Source organism: Peromyscus eremicus, chromosome 3 (genome assembly GCF_949786415.1).
Source record: "Peromyscus eremicus chromosome 3, PerEre_H2_v1, whole genome shotgun sequence".
Lineage (NCBI taxonomy): Eukaryota > Metazoa > Chordata > Mammalia > Rodentia > Cricetidae > Peromyscus > Peromyscus eremicus.
In genome coordinates this window covers 17,772,190-17,791,056 of record NC_081418.1, presented here as the reverse complement: position 1 = coordinate 17,791,056, position 18,867 = coordinate 17,772,190, and the positions used below count along the sequence as shown (strand labels likewise).

The 18,867-nt window shown below is 38.6% G+C and overlaps 1 protein-coding gene across 2 annotated transcripts in view; it reads right to left on the bottom strand.

Annotated features, from left to right (window-relative positions):
• Vps50 (VPS50 subunit of EARP/GARPII complex) overlaps window positions 1-18,867 on the bottom strand; it is a 114,989-nt gene that overhangs the window by 47,861 nt on the left and 48,261 nt on the right. For both annotated transcript variants that reach the window (XM_059257341.1, XM_059257340.1), the window contains exons 13-16: window positions 11,724-11,859; window positions 4,944-5,035; window positions 1,540-1,634; window positions 1,171-1,269 (exon numbers count right to left, since the gene is read on the bottom strand). In XM_059257341.1, the coding sequence (XP_059113324.1) occupies window positions 1,171-1,269; window positions 1,540-1,634; window positions 4,944-5,035; window positions 11,724-11,859 (422 nt within the window). The remainder of the gene's footprint in view (window positions 1-1,170; window positions 1,270-1,539; window positions 1,635-4,943; window positions 5,036-11,723; window positions 11,860-18,867) is intronic.

Here is an 18,867-nt window from a genome sequence, read left to right as displayed (position 1 = left end):
GGGAGCTGGCTTACATCAAGAAAGATCTAGGGGTTGAGATGGGTCAGTGGGTAAGAGCACTTGCTGCCAGGCCTGAGAAGGCAAGTCCAAGCCCTAGCACTCACACACACTGGAAAAGGAGACTGGATGCCCTCCTGTAAGTTGTCCTCTGACTTCCACACATATGCCATGGCATGTGTGTTTGCACTCTCTCTTCCACTCTCTCTCAGTAAAACAAATTTTAAAAATGAGAGTATAATCAGTGCTTTCCCTTTTTCTCTCCATCTGGTATGGCTTGGGTAAATGATCACAGTACATGGTAACATTCCTTCCTTCCACTCACAGAACACCTAATCACCCTTTCCATCTTAGCAGTGATGGTTAAGCAAAGCAATGTGGCATACAATCTTAGCTTTGCAGCTAGGGTCTGAGTAGCACATCAGCTACAGGCTTTCTTATTCCTGGAATGCAGATGCGCAGAAGCATGCCACACTGAGTACTGCCTCTATATTCTCACTTCCTTACTACTTGCTCAATACGTCTAAAGACACAGACCAGTGACTAGAGTCTTTCAGTAACCCTGATGTAATGATCAACTTTTACTTCTAATGAAACCAGTTCAATGTTCACTTCAATATGTTTAACTGTAGATTATTCCTTTACACTGTGTGAATATATGTTGCTGTGACTGGCTTAATAAAGAAGCCGACTAGCCAATAGTTGGACAGGATAAGGTTAGGCAAGAGCACCAGACTAAGGACACTGGGAAGAAGGGCAGAGTCAGAGGAGTTGCCAGCCAGATGGAAAGGAAGCAGGATATGCAGGAAAGGTAAAAGCCACGAGCCTCAAGAAAGCACACAGATTAATAGAAATGGGTTAATTAAGTTGTAAGAGCAAGTTAGTAATAAGCCAATAGCTCATATCGGCTGAGCATTTATAATTAATATTAAGTCTCTGAGTGGTTATTTGGGAAGTGGCTGCCAGAACATATCCTACATTCAACCCACTCACAACCAAGAATTTTAGATTTACAATGAATAGTGAATACTTTCTAGTACATTCTTGATGAAGTATCCCTAACTATCCTACGAAGAGATACAATAAATTTATTTATTAAAAGTTAAAAATGGCTTTATATCAGTTAATCTTATAAGAGGAAGTCTTAGATAAATATTTTATTGTCTTTCTTACCTGTGGTGGTTCTTGAAATAATTGATACTTTGTTTCCTAATGGACTCCTGCAAAACTTCAGACTTGCTACCACAAAATTCTTCTCCAACTTGCATCAACCTAGTTGGTCAGAAAGAGCTATATAAATTTCAGGACCATCCTTATTAAAAAACAAAAACAGTTCAGGTTCTTTCTTTAACAATTATAACTCACAGGAATTTAAATTTGGGTATTTGAAAAAAATTATAAAGACCCTACAAGCCCAGTCCATCAGTCATGAGTAATTACATCCTCTTCCATGAAGAATTTAGACAGAAAACTCATTAATTTCTGATTTTTTATTCTTATGGTTGAATGAATTAAGCCACAGAAGACAGTATCTCACATTACCTGCTGACTATATCCAAAACAAAGATAAAATCATCATATTTGAATATAGATAAATCAGTTCCAAGCAAGTAGGTTTTTACTTTTAGTTGAACATCCTGTAAGACACAAACAAAAAAGTAAATTTATTCTGTAGTAACATATTAAAATGAAATAGTGGATTCTTAGTTTGATAACATATCTACATAGACAAACAGCCAATTATCTTTAAGACTAACCTAATAAGGATAGTTTCATGAATGTTTTAAGAAACAGTAATGGCCACAATCTCACTAAAACTTGGCATAGCTATGTTAAATTCTACTTAATGTAAAGGCACACATATATACACACACAATTCTTATAAGAAGGATATCATGTGCTGAAGAGATGACTCGGCAGTTAAGCACAAACACTACTCCTGCAGAGAACTCAAGTTCTATTTCCAATGCCCCAAATGCTCACAACTGCCTTTGACTCTAACTTAAGGGATCCCATGTCTCTGACTCTGAAGACACCTACTCTCAGGTGCATATAAGCACACAGACACATATACACATAATTAAGTATTAAATAAAATCCCTTTTCATAAAATTATATTCTTATAAGAGATGGAACAAAAATCATTATGTATACATGGCTTTGGTTCATTAGAAACACAAATATAATGCATTTAAAAATGAGTAACTGTAAAATAAGCATCAGGCAACTGAGAGTAATGGGCCTGACTGGATGACTAACCAGTAGAAACCAATTTTCCAAATTCATGAAATTCCAGCCAAAATCACAAGAATTTTTCTTCTAAACAATTATTCTAAAATTCACCTAGCATAGGCAATAATTGTTTTTAAAAGTGAAACTATGTAAGGATGGAATAAAAGTTATGAGGAATCTTGAAAGACTTGTAATACATTAAATATACTATAAACTATTTAAAATAAATGAATGAAATGTTCAGATAAATAAGCCAAATAATTCAGTAACAGTAAACAGTAAACATCTAACATATACAGTGGTTGAACTTTTTTAAAAGTCTGCTTTGTGATTATTTAACCATGTCAAAAACACTACACTAATAACTTTATATATGGGATCAAACCAGCTTTGTCTAGCAGGCATTTCTACCTCTGAGAAGCAGAGTCTAGGGGGCTCAAGTATTATTGTCTGAGCTCTTGTGCCTGCTACATGGCAAACCTAAGGTCTATCTTCCTTCAAAGTCACATTTTTATCTCTATGCTTTGTAACAAATGAAGTAGACAGTAGAACTATCCAGAAAGTGGTGAAGACGAAACTTAACTAGTAAAAAGAAAACGTTTACTGTTCAAATATCAAACAAAATATACAATGGATTAATGATTCCTATATATTTTCAGAAGGTCAAAATTAGAAACTATAGAATAATTTAATACAACAAAAACATTTCCTGAGTGTCTATTAAACACTTCAGGTAATATTCTAGGCATTATGGATAGAACAACTAATATGCAGTTTAGAGGCAGATATACAAAATTGCCACGTGAGCACTAGGCTAATCTCTACATGGGCAAGGCTATATGTACAGCATAAGACAAAAAGATACAAATCACAGTATGGCATCATAAAAATACTATCTGCACTTAAATAAGTAAAAAAGAAAAATAACAGATAAGGGACTACTCATTACCACAAGTCACTAAGAATCTATAAAACCAAATAATTCACAAAAGAAGTAATAATAATACAGAACAGGCTGAATACTGGAGTAGAGGAGGCAGGGGTTGGCAAGGAGTAGAGGAAATAACAACACACTAAAACTTGAAACTGGAGTATGATAGGCAAGAACACAACAGTCACATTTAAAAGGACAATGACTTCCATAAACTGGCCAAATACTTAAGTGGGAATGGTGTACTAAATTTCACATTGAATAGATTTTCATTTATCAGGAATACCATCAGGATGTCATGTCAGATGAGACTAACTGCATAAGATGCCAGGCATTACAAAGGGCACCACTGATTACCAGAAATTCTACCATGAATATGCTAATTTCAATTAAGTACAATAAAGGTCTATAAGGAGACTAAATCATAAAAAATTCATGCCTGGCCCTGGGTGTGTATTTAATGAACATGAGCATATATATTCAAATATAATGTTCAAACAAAAAGAGCCCCAAATCACAAATAATTGTTAAATACATAATAGTTTAATATTGTCCTAAGAGACAATATAGAAGTCAAAATAATTATAACTACAACGTAAATATATTTAAATGCTAAAATATAAATTCAAATTGTGTAATCCAATATATAATTATCATAAACCAGAGCACTAAATTACAAAGATTAAGTGATTCTTGAGGAAATTTACATTTTTAGGATGTTTCCCTAAATTATTTTTTAAAGAAACCCTATATTAAATAATTAAACTGAAAAGCAACCTAACTGGGGGCGTGAGTAGTTTTTCAAGGCTTCAAAGATTCCAAAGAAATTACACTTTGATCTAGGAAGAACCAAATTTTAAGTAAATTTCAGATTACAACTGAACCAGTCAACTGAAAGAAAATGTAAAAAGATGTCTTCCAGTCTCACATTTAGGTCTACTTAAAATTCATGTGATGCTGTCTGAACCCTCAAGGTGAGAGCAACAGAAAGGCAGGCCCTCATAAGGGCTGTAGGTCATGGGGGAGGGGTCCCTGTGACTAGGACTTAGAGTGATGCCCCAGGGACAGGCTTTCCAGTTCTACCAAGTGCAGGCACAACAAAAGGCACCATCTGTGAAATAGGAAGCAGAATTTCACCCAACACAAAGTCTGACCTTAAACTTCCCAGACCCAGAACTATAAGAAACAATTCCTATTCTTTTGAAGCAGCCCAGTCTAGGGTATCTTATTATATATAGTAGTCCAAATGGCGTACACTGACAGCAGCCCAAATTAAAACAAACAAACAAACAAACAAACAAAAAAGAACACTATAGAGTTTTCCTCAAAGAAGCTCGATGAGGAACTAAAATTTATTCTTCCCTATATTCTGACCCAAATGTCACCTACTTATTTCTTTCCTAAAATTAAGCAAAAAAGGAAATCAAGAAAACTAAAGAAAATAAAAATAAACAGGACAGCTCAATAAAAAGGGCACAATTTTTTTTAGAAAAGCACGAATTCCTTAGTCATGCAACACAAGAATATTTCTAATGGAAATTTTCAAACTAAGAGACTTTTTTTTTCTATTGCTCTTGGTAGTTAATATAATTATCAACTAATTACAGAAATTAAGTTAAATGATAGCCTTGTTCCAAAGACGAGTGAACATATGATTAAGCCTGCAGAGAGTACAAACACACAAAATTTAGAAAAAGAATTTCTACAGCAACTATAACATGAGTGTTTTGGAGCCCAGCTTGAGCACAGCCTCTGTGAAAATCAACACGAAAATAAACCAAACCTGCCATATTCGAGTAAGGCCATGCTCCAGCTTCTTTTTTACATAGCCACGATCAAAGTTGGTCTCTTCAGCACTCATCACATGACTTCCTTCTGAAAACAAAAAAACGGCATATTTTTAATTCAACCTATTTTTTCCCTCAATTTTTTTTATGAGCCAACCTAAGATAAAATACAATTTTTTTCTGGGCAGGAGATGTGGCTCAACAGTTAGGATCACTGGCTGCTCTTCCAGGGGGTTAGATTCCTAGCAAATACATGGCTCTCACAACCTTCTGTAACTTTGGTCCTGGGGGAAGCCCACACCCTCTTCTGGTGTCTGCAGGCACCAGGCATGGTGTACAGGCACACATACACATAAAATAAAAAAGAAAGTATGCTCAATATATGTGCATTCAAAATAATAGTAAAATCAGGCATTGGGATTAAATCCCTTTGATACAAAGATAACTTAGAGAAATGATAAATATACCCAAGACTATGCACTACACGTGTGAATGGGCCCAGGAGTCCAATGAAGGCAGTGCAGCCCCAGAGCCACACACCACCTACTTCACGACAATGTGACAGGCTGATGTCAGAGCACTAGAAAATCAATTAATTCAACTGTCAGGTAATGTGTATGCCAACAAGAAGAGAGACAGAAGGAGGTAAATCTGCATGTCTTTATTTTCCATAATTTATATTATATTTTTATAATGAACTATAATATTAATAATTCCAGATGAACAATTTAGCAACATTCAGTCCAACAAGCAAGATCAATATTGTTCCTCAAAATAAGTTTCCCTCCTGAAAACACAAACACACATCTGTATTAAAGAGACTGTAGTTTTAGTATACAGCAGAACAAGAGTCTTCTCCCAGGTTGGCAAGGTGTCCAGTGATAACTAAGAAAAGACCATCCTTGCCAGTCAACAGACATGCTTGGTCTACCTTAGCGCTGCTAGAGCTTGACTGCATACATGCTCTAGCTGTGGTGAATCAGCAGCTTAGCTATGCATCTAAACTACATCTTTAGTGGTTTCTTTAGGACATAAAGTATTAGAATGCCAATCAATACTACTACAGAGCTACAGAAAAGGAATTCTAGAGGCCTTCAGCTTTACAAAGGGACTGGAAATAATTTCATATCTCTGCTTCTTACCACTGTATTCTTGCATGTCTGCATGTAACTATTCAGAGTCCTAGATATTGCTGGTGGAATTAGTCAGAAAACCCAAATTCTCTTAAGATATAGATTAGAAGAGGGAATTTCAGCAAAACAGTCTAAATATTCAAGGCCAAAATCTGGTGTGACTCAGTATTTCATCACCATAAAGGTCATATCTTGTTCTCTATATTTTTTGTTTTAACATTTGTATTGAGTCTGTAAGTATGTATATCTAGGAGTTCTTCTATCTAACGTATATGCTAATTCTACCTGAAACCTGTCCTTAGGTTTATCTTTAAATAATGTATTAGAACCATACCTAGAAAAATGTCAAAGAGTAACAAAGCAGAATAAGTGTCATGAAACCCTGGCTCAGTGAGCCTAGGAATTCCAGCTTTGACTGAACCCCGGCCCTGCACATGCACAGCAGGCACTCTACCACTGAGGTGCACTCCTAGTCCACTGGCTTGCAATTCTGGCTTGCCTCAATGCTCTCTCCTTTCTCCTCCCTCTCTCTTTACCCTCTCCTACAAAATTTCTAGTCCATGATATAATTTTCCCCTCTTAATTTTTACTGTCTATATGTATGATTAGATGTGTCTTCAAAACATGGCTTCAAAATTCTGTTTAATCAAACAGTAAGATTTGGATATTTCCTGTTTGACCAAATCACAGAAACCAGGTACCCCAGAGACTGGAAGTTATCAAAAATAAGTTCAGAAAAAAAAAAAAATAACTGCATTAAATTGCATGACACAGCATGATTTATGCTGTATTAAACAAATGCTAATAGAATTATTTGTTTTAAAAGTAATTGTGTGTGTAGGTGAATGTGCATGGGCATGCAGGTGCACGTGTGTATGTGCATGTGCTTGTGTGTGCAGGTGCACATGTGTGCATGTGCTTGTGGAAGCCACCCGGTTGTTGTGCTTCCATAGGCTTGTATATTTAAATGCTTAGTCACCAGAGAGTAGAACTCTTTGAAAGGATTAGAAGGATTAGGGGGTGTGGCCTTGGTGGAGAAAGTATGTCACTGGTGCAGGCTTTGAACTCAATGCCAGGCCTAGGATCTCTCAGATCAGGATGTAGCTCTCAGATACTGCTCCAGCACCTTCTTGCTTGCCATCATGCTCCCTACCATGATGATAATAGAGTAAACCTCTGAAAGTGTTAAGCAAGTCCCAATTAAATGCTTTCTTCCATAAGAGTTGCTTTGGTCATGGTGTCTCTTCACAGCAATAGAACAATGACTAATGTAGAAGTTTCTGTGACAGGCCTGACCATGCTGCTTGTTGGCAGAATGCAGACTTTGGGATTTTGGATTAGGTAAGCAGTTGACTTCATAGGCCATACCAGTAGAAGCATGGAAGACAATGGTGCTGAGAGTAATGTAAATTATGATACCCAGGCTCAAAAAGTTTCAGAGGGTAAGAATATTGGTAAGTAGCCTTCAGACCATTCTTATTATATTTTGGCAAAGAATGTGGCTGCTTTTTGGCCCTGTCCTAATAATCTGCTTGAGGCTAAATTGAAGAGGTTTTGATTGATGGCATTGGCAGAGATTTCATAACAGCCTAGTAGTATTGACTATTTCATATGGTTATTAGTGATTGCTCTTATGCAGATTTATAATAAAAAGAAGCAAGTAGGGCAAGAAAAATACAGAATGTTCAGTTTGAGGAGAAAAGGAACACCAGGGAATGTTTTATTAGAGCCAAATCCAGTGCTCAAGGAGATAAAAAGATAAAAGCCTGATAATAATGGAATAAAGGGAGTAGTGAACTCAGGGCAAGACCCCAAATGGCTAAGCTTCCAACTTGTGAAAAGGAATTAAAGAAAAGCTTAGGCAGAGAAGGAAACCATCAACAACAGAAAGCTGATGTAGATGTAATTGAGCATGGAGGCTATGTTCCAGCCCTAGCAAGCAGCAGAACCTGTCAGCTTTGGGTACGTGGTTCTGGATTTAGACACAAGGATACAAGAAAGGGATTGTGAGAACATCCTCTTTGGCTAAGCAAAGCCTCTGAGGCCAGGTATGTGTCAAGGGTGTCCCTGCATGGAGGCCTGGAGAGGCCATTGTGTGAAACTATGAAAGTGAAGCCTGGATTGCCTTGGAGACCTGCTGAGGGCTGTGGCAGTATAAAGCAGGCAACTAGTGTTTGACAAGTCCACCCAACTCCCTGATGGGGAGCCCAACCTGGCAAAGTCATGAGGTCACTGGCTGTGGAAACCAGTTGTTTTCTGTCTGTGACTTTCTTGGGTGCCACTGCTGTGCCTCCCTAATAAGAACAGCTGTGGGGTGCTTTCCCCAGCCCTTTGGTGGTGTGTTTTACATCTCTGGGCACACATTTAGCTGTGGATTTCTGTTTAAGCTGTATAATTCTTATGAACAAAAATATTACCAGAATATTCTTCTTTACTGACACAGGAAAGTAACAGCATTCTCAGTCTCAAAGACACCCTTTTACACATTTTGCAAAGACCTTAGAACTAGTCCAAAACAGACTAAGCTGCCCCTACAGAATGTACGCAAAGACTAATTCCCAGGTGTTGTTTATTGCTAAATCAAGGCCAGGCTATTTACATCAAGACACAGTCCTTGCAGTAGCTCCCTTTCTGCACGTACCCTGACAGCTCAAGGTTCAGGCAATTGTTTAATGTCCGGGACCCCTCACCAACTTTGAGCTACATGCATGGGTCAGTGTGACATTACTAGCCTAAGAGAAACTATGTGACTTACACCTTGTGTTTTGAGAATGGGTAGGGCCCTGAAAATATAATTGTCCAGAGTTTGGCTGTGAAGGAAGAGCAGCCACAATGTGAAGAGAGATGGCTGTGTAGACCTATGTGAGAGCTGCTGCAGAATGTGAGTGAAGAGTGTGTGTGTGTGTGTGTGTGTGTGTGTGTGTGCTGAGAGATGAAGAAGCATGAGAGAAGTGTGAGGGAGCGAGTGGGTGAAAGACTGAGTGAGTAAAGAGTGAGTGAATAATCTAGAAGAAGTATGTGTGTGAGTATGAGAGAGAGAGTTGTGTGAAAGAGCTGCTGCTACATAGAGGAGCCGTGACTAGGAACTGTGTAAGTGCTGTATGCTGAAAGAGCTATGTAAATGAGATGTTTAGCTGTGGCCGTGTCGAGATTTGTAACTGTGTGGAGACAAGGAAGACGAAGCTGTACAGAATAAAGATATAGAAGAAAAATATATGTAAAAGATGTGTAGACCTGTGACAACATATGTAACTGTGTATGGAGATGTATGGTCGTATGGACATAAAGAAAGACATAAAGCTGCATGTATAGAATGTAGCAATGTGGAGATATGTAGCTGTATGGAGACAAAAGAGTCAGAGACCATTATTAAGATGAAGTAAAAGAGAAAGTTAACATCAGAAAGCATGCGTGTTTTCTTATTTTACCAGTCAGACAGATAGCAACTTATTTCTAAAGACTCTCAGATAGAAAAAGTCTAGCCCTTGCTGCCTTTGTGGATTTTCTTCCATTACCATAGAGGTGGCCTTGGAGCAGGCTCTCCATAGGCCCCCAATAAAGACCCCAAGATGTTGGAGATGCCAGAGTCCTGGGATATCTGCTAAGAACACCTGAAGACTGGGTATGAATCCAGCCCAGGAGAGAGAAATGTCTTGCAGTCAACAAAGCTGAAAGGAATTAGAGATCTGAAGAACACTTCAGTATCAGACAAGAAGATGCAAAATTTTTTAGTTTGCTCTGCTGGTTTCGAATCTTGCTTTGGTCCAGTATTCCCACACTATGCTCCCTTTCTCCCTTTTAGAATGGAAATGTATATTCTGTGTCATTGTATGTTGGAAGTATGTAATCTTTTTTATTTTTATTTTATTTTATTTTTGGTTTTTTCAAGACAGGGTTTCCCTGTGTAGTTTTGGTGCCTGTCCTGGGTCTTGCTCTGTAGACCAGGCTGGCCTTGAATCCACAGAGATCCACCTGGCTCTGCCTCCCGAGTGCTGGGATTAAAGGCGTGTGCCACCACTGTCCTGCTTGGGTTTTTTGTTTGTTTGTTTTTTGTTTTTTATTTTACAAGGTCTTAAAATTAAGAGAATGCTATGAGTCCCAGGAGACTCTGAACTTTGGACTTTTAAACAGCGCTGAGACTGTGATAGACTATGGGGACTTTTGAAGTTGGACTAAATGTATTTCTGCATTATGATATGGCTACAAGTCTATGGGAGCCAGGGGTAGAATATGGTGGTTTGTACCAGAATGTACTTCATAGGCTCATATATTTGAATGAGAGTGGCTCTATTTGAGAAGGATTAGGAGGTGTGGCCTTGTTGGAGGAAGTGTGTCCCTGAGGGTAGGCTTTGAAGTCCCACCATGCCAGGCCTAGGCACGCTCCCCCCGCCTGCCTATAGATCAAGATATAGCTCTCACCTTCTGTTCCAGCACCTGCCTACATGCCACTATGCTCCCCATCATGATAACAGACTAAATTTCTGCAACTGTAAGCAAGTGCCTAATTAAATGTTTTCCTTTGTAACAGTTGCATTGGTCATGGCATCTCTTCACGGCAATAGAACAGTGACTTAAGACACCGGTATCTTCCTCAGTTGTTTTCCACTTTATGTTTTGAGACAGGGTCTCTCCCTGAACTTGTAATATGCTGACTTGGCTAAGTTGACTGACCAATAACTCCAGCTATAATCCAGGGACTACAGCTACCCACATGGCTTTTTACAGTTACAGGGGACCCAAACTCAGGTCCTCATGCTTGAGGGCAAGTCTTTTACTGACTGAGACATCTCACAAACCTCTAATTATTTGAAATATTTAATTTTGGCTATTGTTCGAAGAGGATCACTTAAGACATAAATTTAAAAAGAATGCCTAGTAAAATTAGAAGCTCTTACTTTCTTTATTACTTAGCATTGTATACCATAACTACTTAAAAGTTTATTTTCCTTACAAAAATGAATGCTTTAAAGGTTTTTTTTTTTTGGTTTGGTTTTTTTTTTTTTTTAAATTTCAGGTGAAGGTGCATTGGTGTTTTGCCTCCATATACATCAGTGTGAGGTGCTGGATCCCCGGGAGCTAGAGTTACAGACAGTTGGGAGCTGACATGTGGTTACTTGGAATTGAACCTGGGTCCCTGGAAGAGCAGTATATGTTCTTAACTGCTGAGCCATTTCTCCAGCCCTGTTTTAAATTTCTCATGACACTGTCTTCATGTATTTTAAAAAAGGAAAATATCAATATAACTATTAATTGGAAAATATCAATATAACTATTAATTCTTAGAACCTAACGTTATTTTCACAACTTGCAAAGTAGAGTAATAGTGACTATTTAGTATTGCTTTCCTAGTAAATCCAAAAGGACCAATGTCTTACCAGGTTTACAATCAATAACACTAAAAAAAAAAAAAAAAAAAAAAAAAAAAAAAGCTTTTTCAAAACAATTCAGCACTATAGCCATCAGCATGTACCTTCAAAAATGGAATTATGTGCCACTTGAAAAGTCCTTTGGACCAGTTAACCCCCAAAGAAAACTGAGCTTTCATAGTGTCTGAATAACCTTCTCTGCTGAACATTTAATCTATGGCAGAAATGCTGCACATGTTGCAGCTCAGTCTTACAAAGAGTCAAAGCTATCTCCTACCAGATACTGAAGCTGTCTCCTCCTCACTGTCATGCTTCTCGTGCCACTCCATTGTCCTGTAATAGCTGAGCATCACTTCCCACAGTGCTTTGCACAGGTCCGCCAGGCATGGAATATAGCTGTCTGGTGTTACATGCTGAAGAAAAGGAGTCAATTCCCAAGAATGATATTTTCTTAAATACTCACAGCTAATGAAAATGAAATGTTCTATTATTAATCAGATTCAAGTAAAATTACAAGTAAGGAAATTTCTTCCACGGATATAGCATAAGAAGAAAATCAATATAAGAAAAAAATTTCAAGTAATTCCCATTTCAACATAGCTATTTATTACTCGTTAGTAATAACAGTCCACACAGTACGATTCAATTGTAGTCCCTGAACCAATCCAAGAAATTATTGAACTGATAAGTGTTCTCAAAACATACATTTAACTTCCTCAACGTCAGAACACAGCCCAAGAATGGAGTCATGTGAGATTTCTGAGACCTTGTGAGAAAATTCCAAATGAACAAGTCTTGTAACCTCTGTTCTTCCACAACATGGGTTGCTCTTGGAATGTGCTCTCGTGCCCTTCCCGGTATAGGAGTGAGTTACTTCAGCAGTTGTTATTCATATGCCTCTCTGGAAAAACATGGCTTTTCCACGTGTGGCTTGTCCTTGTGATTGAACACCTTACTCATGTGATTTTCTTCACCCTCAGAGTATCAACTCTCTGGATAAAGCTGGCTATTGCATGAGACTTTAGTCCACCTCATTTTAGGCCTCACTTTCCCAGGTTCACACTAACTAGAGTGGTAAACAACCAAATATATATACTTTTTCAAATACATGTCTAAACATTTAGACATGGCTCTATATTTATTCTTGGAGCAGAGTCACAAACGGCATAATGAAAGCTAGATTTACCATCCAATGATTTCATCTGTGTAAATGAGTAAACATTTTGACAATCTCTGAATTCTACAGATGTACCAGTAAAGTAAAACATTTTAAAGCAAGTTATTACACACAGAGATTATGGAACACTGCAAAGCTCTAAGGGATGCACACGAGGGCCCTGCTCCCATCTTTCTGCATCTATGAAAACAAGCCTTCTGCCTGCCTTCTTTTTCCTGTTTTACCTTGCAAGCTTCTCATCTGACATAAGGCAGCATTTGCTCCATTGTTAGATTTTCTACATCCTTGAAGTCTGTTATCAACCCACCAGAAAGGACTCTTCTGATGAGCACAGAAGGGCTCAGGGACTGGAGTGAGTAGTCCTGCAGGAGGAAGTGCTAGCAGAGCAGAGCTGCTCAGGATACTCACATGCCCACGGCCTTCATGGGGCTGCTCAGGAAGCCTGCATGGCCATGACCCTCACAAGGTTGATGCTCAGGATGCTCACAGGCCCACAGGCTTCATGGGGCTGGTTAGGATGCTAACATGCCCAAGGCCCTTGCCAGGCTGCTGCTTGGGATGCTCATACATCCATGGTCCTCACTCTCAAAAGGCCTGTTAGTCTCAGAATGACTTCACCCCCACCAATCTCCGAACATTTACCGAACACTAACCTGGATGTCTCAGAATACTTTTGTGGAAGAACGTCAAATTTCTCAAACTGAACCACAAAGTAGAAGACTTAACCTCTGGAATCATACTGCCAATGTAAGACTTATGACAGAAATGTTTGACTGGTTTAATATTACAAGACCAATTAATATTTGCTCTATTAATAGATCTAAGAAGGAAAAAATGACTACCTCACAGATACCAAGACAGAAAAGCTGACCATCATTCATTCAACAGCCATTCCTAATTAAAAACTTATGAATAAATTAAGAATGATCTCATAATTCCTTAAAGCACAACTGCTATGGTCAAGAAACAGTTAAGGCTACTTCTACCTCCAGTACTGTTTCACAGTTTTGGGAGACAGTGGCCAATACAATTAGACCAAAGGACTAGAGCTACAAAGACTAAAAACCTTCTTCAATCTACTAACTGACACGGTAACTACAAGCTCCTACAGTCAACAAAACTCACTCTGTAATAACCCAGCAAAGCCATAGGTTATAAAATTAATATGTAAAAAATAAGATTCACATGAATAACAATCATTTAGATTTACACTGCATGGGGCATATCATTTACAATAAAAGAGACAAAAAGCTTTAGGAATAATCTCTGCAATACATGTTCAAAGACTCCATGAGGAAAATCATGAGACACCCTGAAAAATGTAAAAGACTTGAGCTAACAGAGAGTCAAGCTTATTCTTGATTAAAATATTTCAGTGTTTATTAACATACCATACAAAGCTAATTCATTACCTTATTATGATACCAACTGTTAAAGCCCCAGTCTCTCAGAAAAACCTAGTGTATGATGGAGGTGGCACCTCACATCATTAGGCAGTCATTTTCAGAAATGGTGTCGCACAACTAGACAGCCAACAGAAAAGACTAAATGAGACCCGCTTCCTACCGATACACAAGAATATACTCTAAATAAGAGATCTAAACAACAACAACAACAAAAAATACCACTATAGAGCATTAGGAAAAAATTTCCTCTCTAGTGTTACTACAAACAAAACTCTCCTTTGTACACCTCAAAACGCAGAGGGAACAAAACTAAAACCTGACAAATTTTTACATTAAAAAAACAGAATTTGTATGACTATAAACAAAGACAAAATGCAAAGATACACTCAAAAAAATTCACATATATCATAAAGAATTAATATCCTACATCTAGACATAACTCTAAAGAGTGTGAAAAGCTGGATGTGACAAACAAAGTATGTCTGCAGTACTAGCTATTTGGAAGGTTGAGGCAGGGGGATGAACCTATGAGTTCGAGGCCATCCCAGACAGTACAAAAAGACCTCCCTCTCAAAAACAAGAATAGTAACAACGAAGTTTGGTGGGGACAGATCAAAAATGAAAGATTATCACAAACAGAAACGCAAAATATAACCTGAAACCTGGGAAAGAATGCTCACCTGTTTGTTTTTTGAGACAGGGTCTCAGTATGTATCACTGGCTGTCCTGGAACTCACTCTGTAGACCAGGCTGGCCTTTAGCTCAGAAATCTGCTGACGTCTGCCTTCCGAGTGCTGGGATAAAAGGCGTGCACCACACTGCCCTGCAGCTCATCTTATTTTAACTAGACAAACTAGACAAAGAAAGCCACAGCCAAACATAACTCCACTCCACTGCTGGAAGGAACCTAAAACGGTATAATCTCATGGAGCAAACAGGAACCACCTAACAGAAGAGCAAATGTACTTCCACTTCAACGGAGCAATCGCCCCTCTAGAAATTTATCCCGATGATGTACCATAACGAAATGTTTAACTAAAAGCTATTGAAGTCTACCTAAATCCCCAAACACAGGAATCTGCAGAAAAAACTACATTCATACACATAGAAGAATACCACGTAGTTATGAAGAATAATTTCACATGCTTATTTTATAATTGCTAGCTAATTGTTTTTCTCAATTTATTTTAGCACATCATTATGCCCGACTCATCTCCTACCACATACACATAAGAAAGAACAAGATCAGGAAAGATGAAAAGTGTATGGCCAAGTAAAACAAAACTCAAAGAGTTCCAGGCTATACCTTGGCAATCATTCACCCAATACAAGAACTCCACAGAGATCAATTTTAAAAATTTTCAGAATCTACATTGCTTAATTTACATTTATATTATGCAAATGTATTTCATCAAAGTATATCCCAACATTCTCCCTAGAAGATGAGAGGATGATAGCATTAGGTGTATTTTTTTCTCTAAAAAATAATAAACAGAGGCCGGCCCCCAGCTCCCATCTTGCCCCGGACTTCCCTTCTGGAACACAGGTGAGTCCCCCAGCTTGCCCCGGACACCATCCCTGGGCACCAGCCACTCCGGGGAAGACCTGCCCAACTTGGCCCCAGGTTCTGGCCACCAGGCAGGCTCCCTTCTAGCCCCACCGGGAAGGATCCCCTTCCCCAAGACCCCTGGCAGACCCTGCAGTCTCCACGCCCTGCCCCCACGCCCATCCGCCCGAGCCCCAAGCCTCTTCCTGAGACTTAGAGGCCAGCCCCCAGCTCCCATCTTGCCCCTGACTTCCATTCTGGAGGAGGGAGGGAGGGAGGGAGGGAGGGAGGGAGGGAGGGAGAGAGAGAGAGAGAGAGGGAGGGAGAGAGAGAGAGAGAGAGAGAGAGAGAGAGAGAGAGAGAGCGCTCCCATCCTGCCCCGGACTTCCCTTCTGGACAAGAGCTCCCATCCTGCCCCGGACTTCCAATTTGGACAAGAGAGCTCCCATCTGGACAAGAGAGAGAGACTTCCTGAATCTGTCAGCTCTGTCTGAACCAAGTGTGCGGATAAGGCCAAGAACAAACCACAAGGAGATGGGCAGACGTCAAGGCAGAAACATATACAACAAAATGAATAGCAATACAGCATCACCAGGCCCTAGCCCTCCTCCAACACCTAGACCTGAACATCAGAAATTGGAAGAAGAAGAAGAAAACAGCCTTATGAATGACATCATGAAGAAGCTAGAGGCTCGGGTAGAGGAAAAGACAAAAAAATGTGAAGAATGCTGTAAAAAACTAGAGGAAAGGGCAAACAAATTAGAAGAAATCAATAAAGTCCTGGAAGAGAACAATAAAGTACTGAAAGAAAATCAAGAAAAATCAATGAAACAAATGAAGGAAACAGTCCAAGACCTGAAAAGGGAAATAGAAAAAATGAAGAAGACACAAACAGAGGGAATGCTGGAAATAGAAAATCTGAGAAAACGATTGGGAACTTCAGATGCAAGTATAATCAACAGAATGCAGGAGATGGAAGAGAGGATCTCTAGTGTTGAAGATACAGTAGAAGAAATAGATTCATCAGTCAAAGAAAACACTAAAGCCAACAAAGTCATGAACAAAAATGTCCAAGAAATTTGGGACACCATGAAAAGACCAAACCTACGAATAATAGGGGTAGAAGAAGGAGAAGAATACCAACTCAAGGGCACAGAAAATATATTCAACAAGATCATAGAAGAAAACTTTCCCAACTTAAAGAAGGAAATGCCTATGAAGATACAAGAAGCCTATAGAACACCAAACAGACTAGACACCCCCAAAAGTCCCCTCGCCATATAATAAGTAAACAATTAAACGTACAGAATAAAGAAAGAATATTAAGAGCAGCAAAGGAAAAAGGCCAAGTGACATATAAAGGCAAACCTATCAGAATAACACCCGATTTCTCAATGGAGACTTTGAAAGCCAGAAGGACCTGGACAGATGTAATGCAGACACTAAGAGACCATGGATGTCAGCCTAGACTAATATACCCAGCAAAACTTTCAATCATCATAGATGGAGTGAACAAGACATTCCATGACAAAGCCAGATTTAAACAATATTTATCCACAAACCCAGCCCTACAGAAAGCACTAGAAGGAAAATTCCAACCTAAGGAAGTCAGAAACACCCTCGAAAACACAGGCAATAGATAAAGCCACAGCAGTAAACCCCAACGAAGAGAAGTACACACACATCACCACCAAAAAATAACAGGAATGAACAATCACTGGTCATTAATACCCCTCAATATCAATGGACTTAATTCACCTATAAAAAGACATAGACTTACAGAATGGATACGAAAGCAGGACCCATCTTTCTGCTGCATACAAGAAACACATCTCAAATTCAAAGATAGACACTACCTAAAAATAAAAGGCTGGGAAAGACTTGCCAATCAAACGGTCTTAAGAAACAAGCGGGTGTAGCCATCCTGATAACCAGCAAAATAGACTTCAAACTAAAATCAATCAAAAGAGATCAAGAAGGGCATTACATACTCATCACAGGAAAGATCCACCAAGATGAAGTCTCAATCCTGAACATTTATGCCCCAAACACAAGGGCACCCACATATGTAAAAGAAACATTACTAAAGCTTAAATCACATATAAAACCCCACACATTAATAGTGGGAGACCTCAACACCCCACTTTCACCACTGGACAGATCTCCTAAATTGAAACTTAACAGACAAATAAAGAACTTAATTGATGTCATGACCCAAATGGACTTAATCGATATCTACAGAACATTCTATCCTAACAAAAAAGAATATACCTTCTTCTCAGCACCCCATGGAACCTTCTCTAAAATCGACCATATACTTGGCCACAAAACAATTGGAATAACCTCCTGTGTTCTATCAGACCACCATGGTCTAAAGTTGGATTTCAACAACAACAAAAACTACAGAAAAACTACAGTCTCATGAAAACTGAATAATACCCAACTGAATCACCAATGGGTTAAGGAAGAAATAAAGAAAGAAATTAAAGACTTCTTAGAGATCAACGAAAATGAAGACACCACATATCCAAACCTATGGGACACTATGAAAGCAGTGCTAAGAGGGAAATTCACAGCACTAAATGCCCACATAAATAAGCTGGAGAAATCTCACTAGTGACTTAACAGCACACCTGAAAGTTCTAGAACAGGAAGAAGCAAAGTCTCCCAGGAAAAATAGATGCCAGGAAATTATCAAAGTGAGAGCTGAAATCAATAAAATAGAAACAAAGAGAACAATACAAAAAAATTAATGAAACAAAGAGTTGGTTCTTTGAGAAAATCAACAAGATAGACAAGCCCTTATCCAAACTAACCAAAAGACAGAGAGAGAGCATCCAAATCAACAAAATCAGAAATGAAAAGGGGGACATAACAACAGACATTGAGGAAATCCAGAGAATCATCAGGTCATACTTCAAAAACCTCTATTCCACAAAACTGGAAAACCGAAAAGAAATGGATAATTTTCTGGATAGGTACCACATACCTAAATTAAATCAAGACCAGATAAACTATTTAAATAGTCCAATAATCCCTAACGAAATAGAAACAGTCATTAAAAGTCTCCCAACCAAAAAAAGCCCAGGACCAGATGGTTTCAGTGTAGAATTCTACCAGATCTTCAAAGAAGAGTTAATACCAATACTCTCTAAATTGTTCCACACAATAGAAACAGAAGGAACATTACCAAACTCCTTCTATGAGGCTACAATTACCCTGATTACTAAACCAAACAAGGATACAACAAAGAAAGAGAACTACAGACCAATCTCCCTCATGAACATTGATG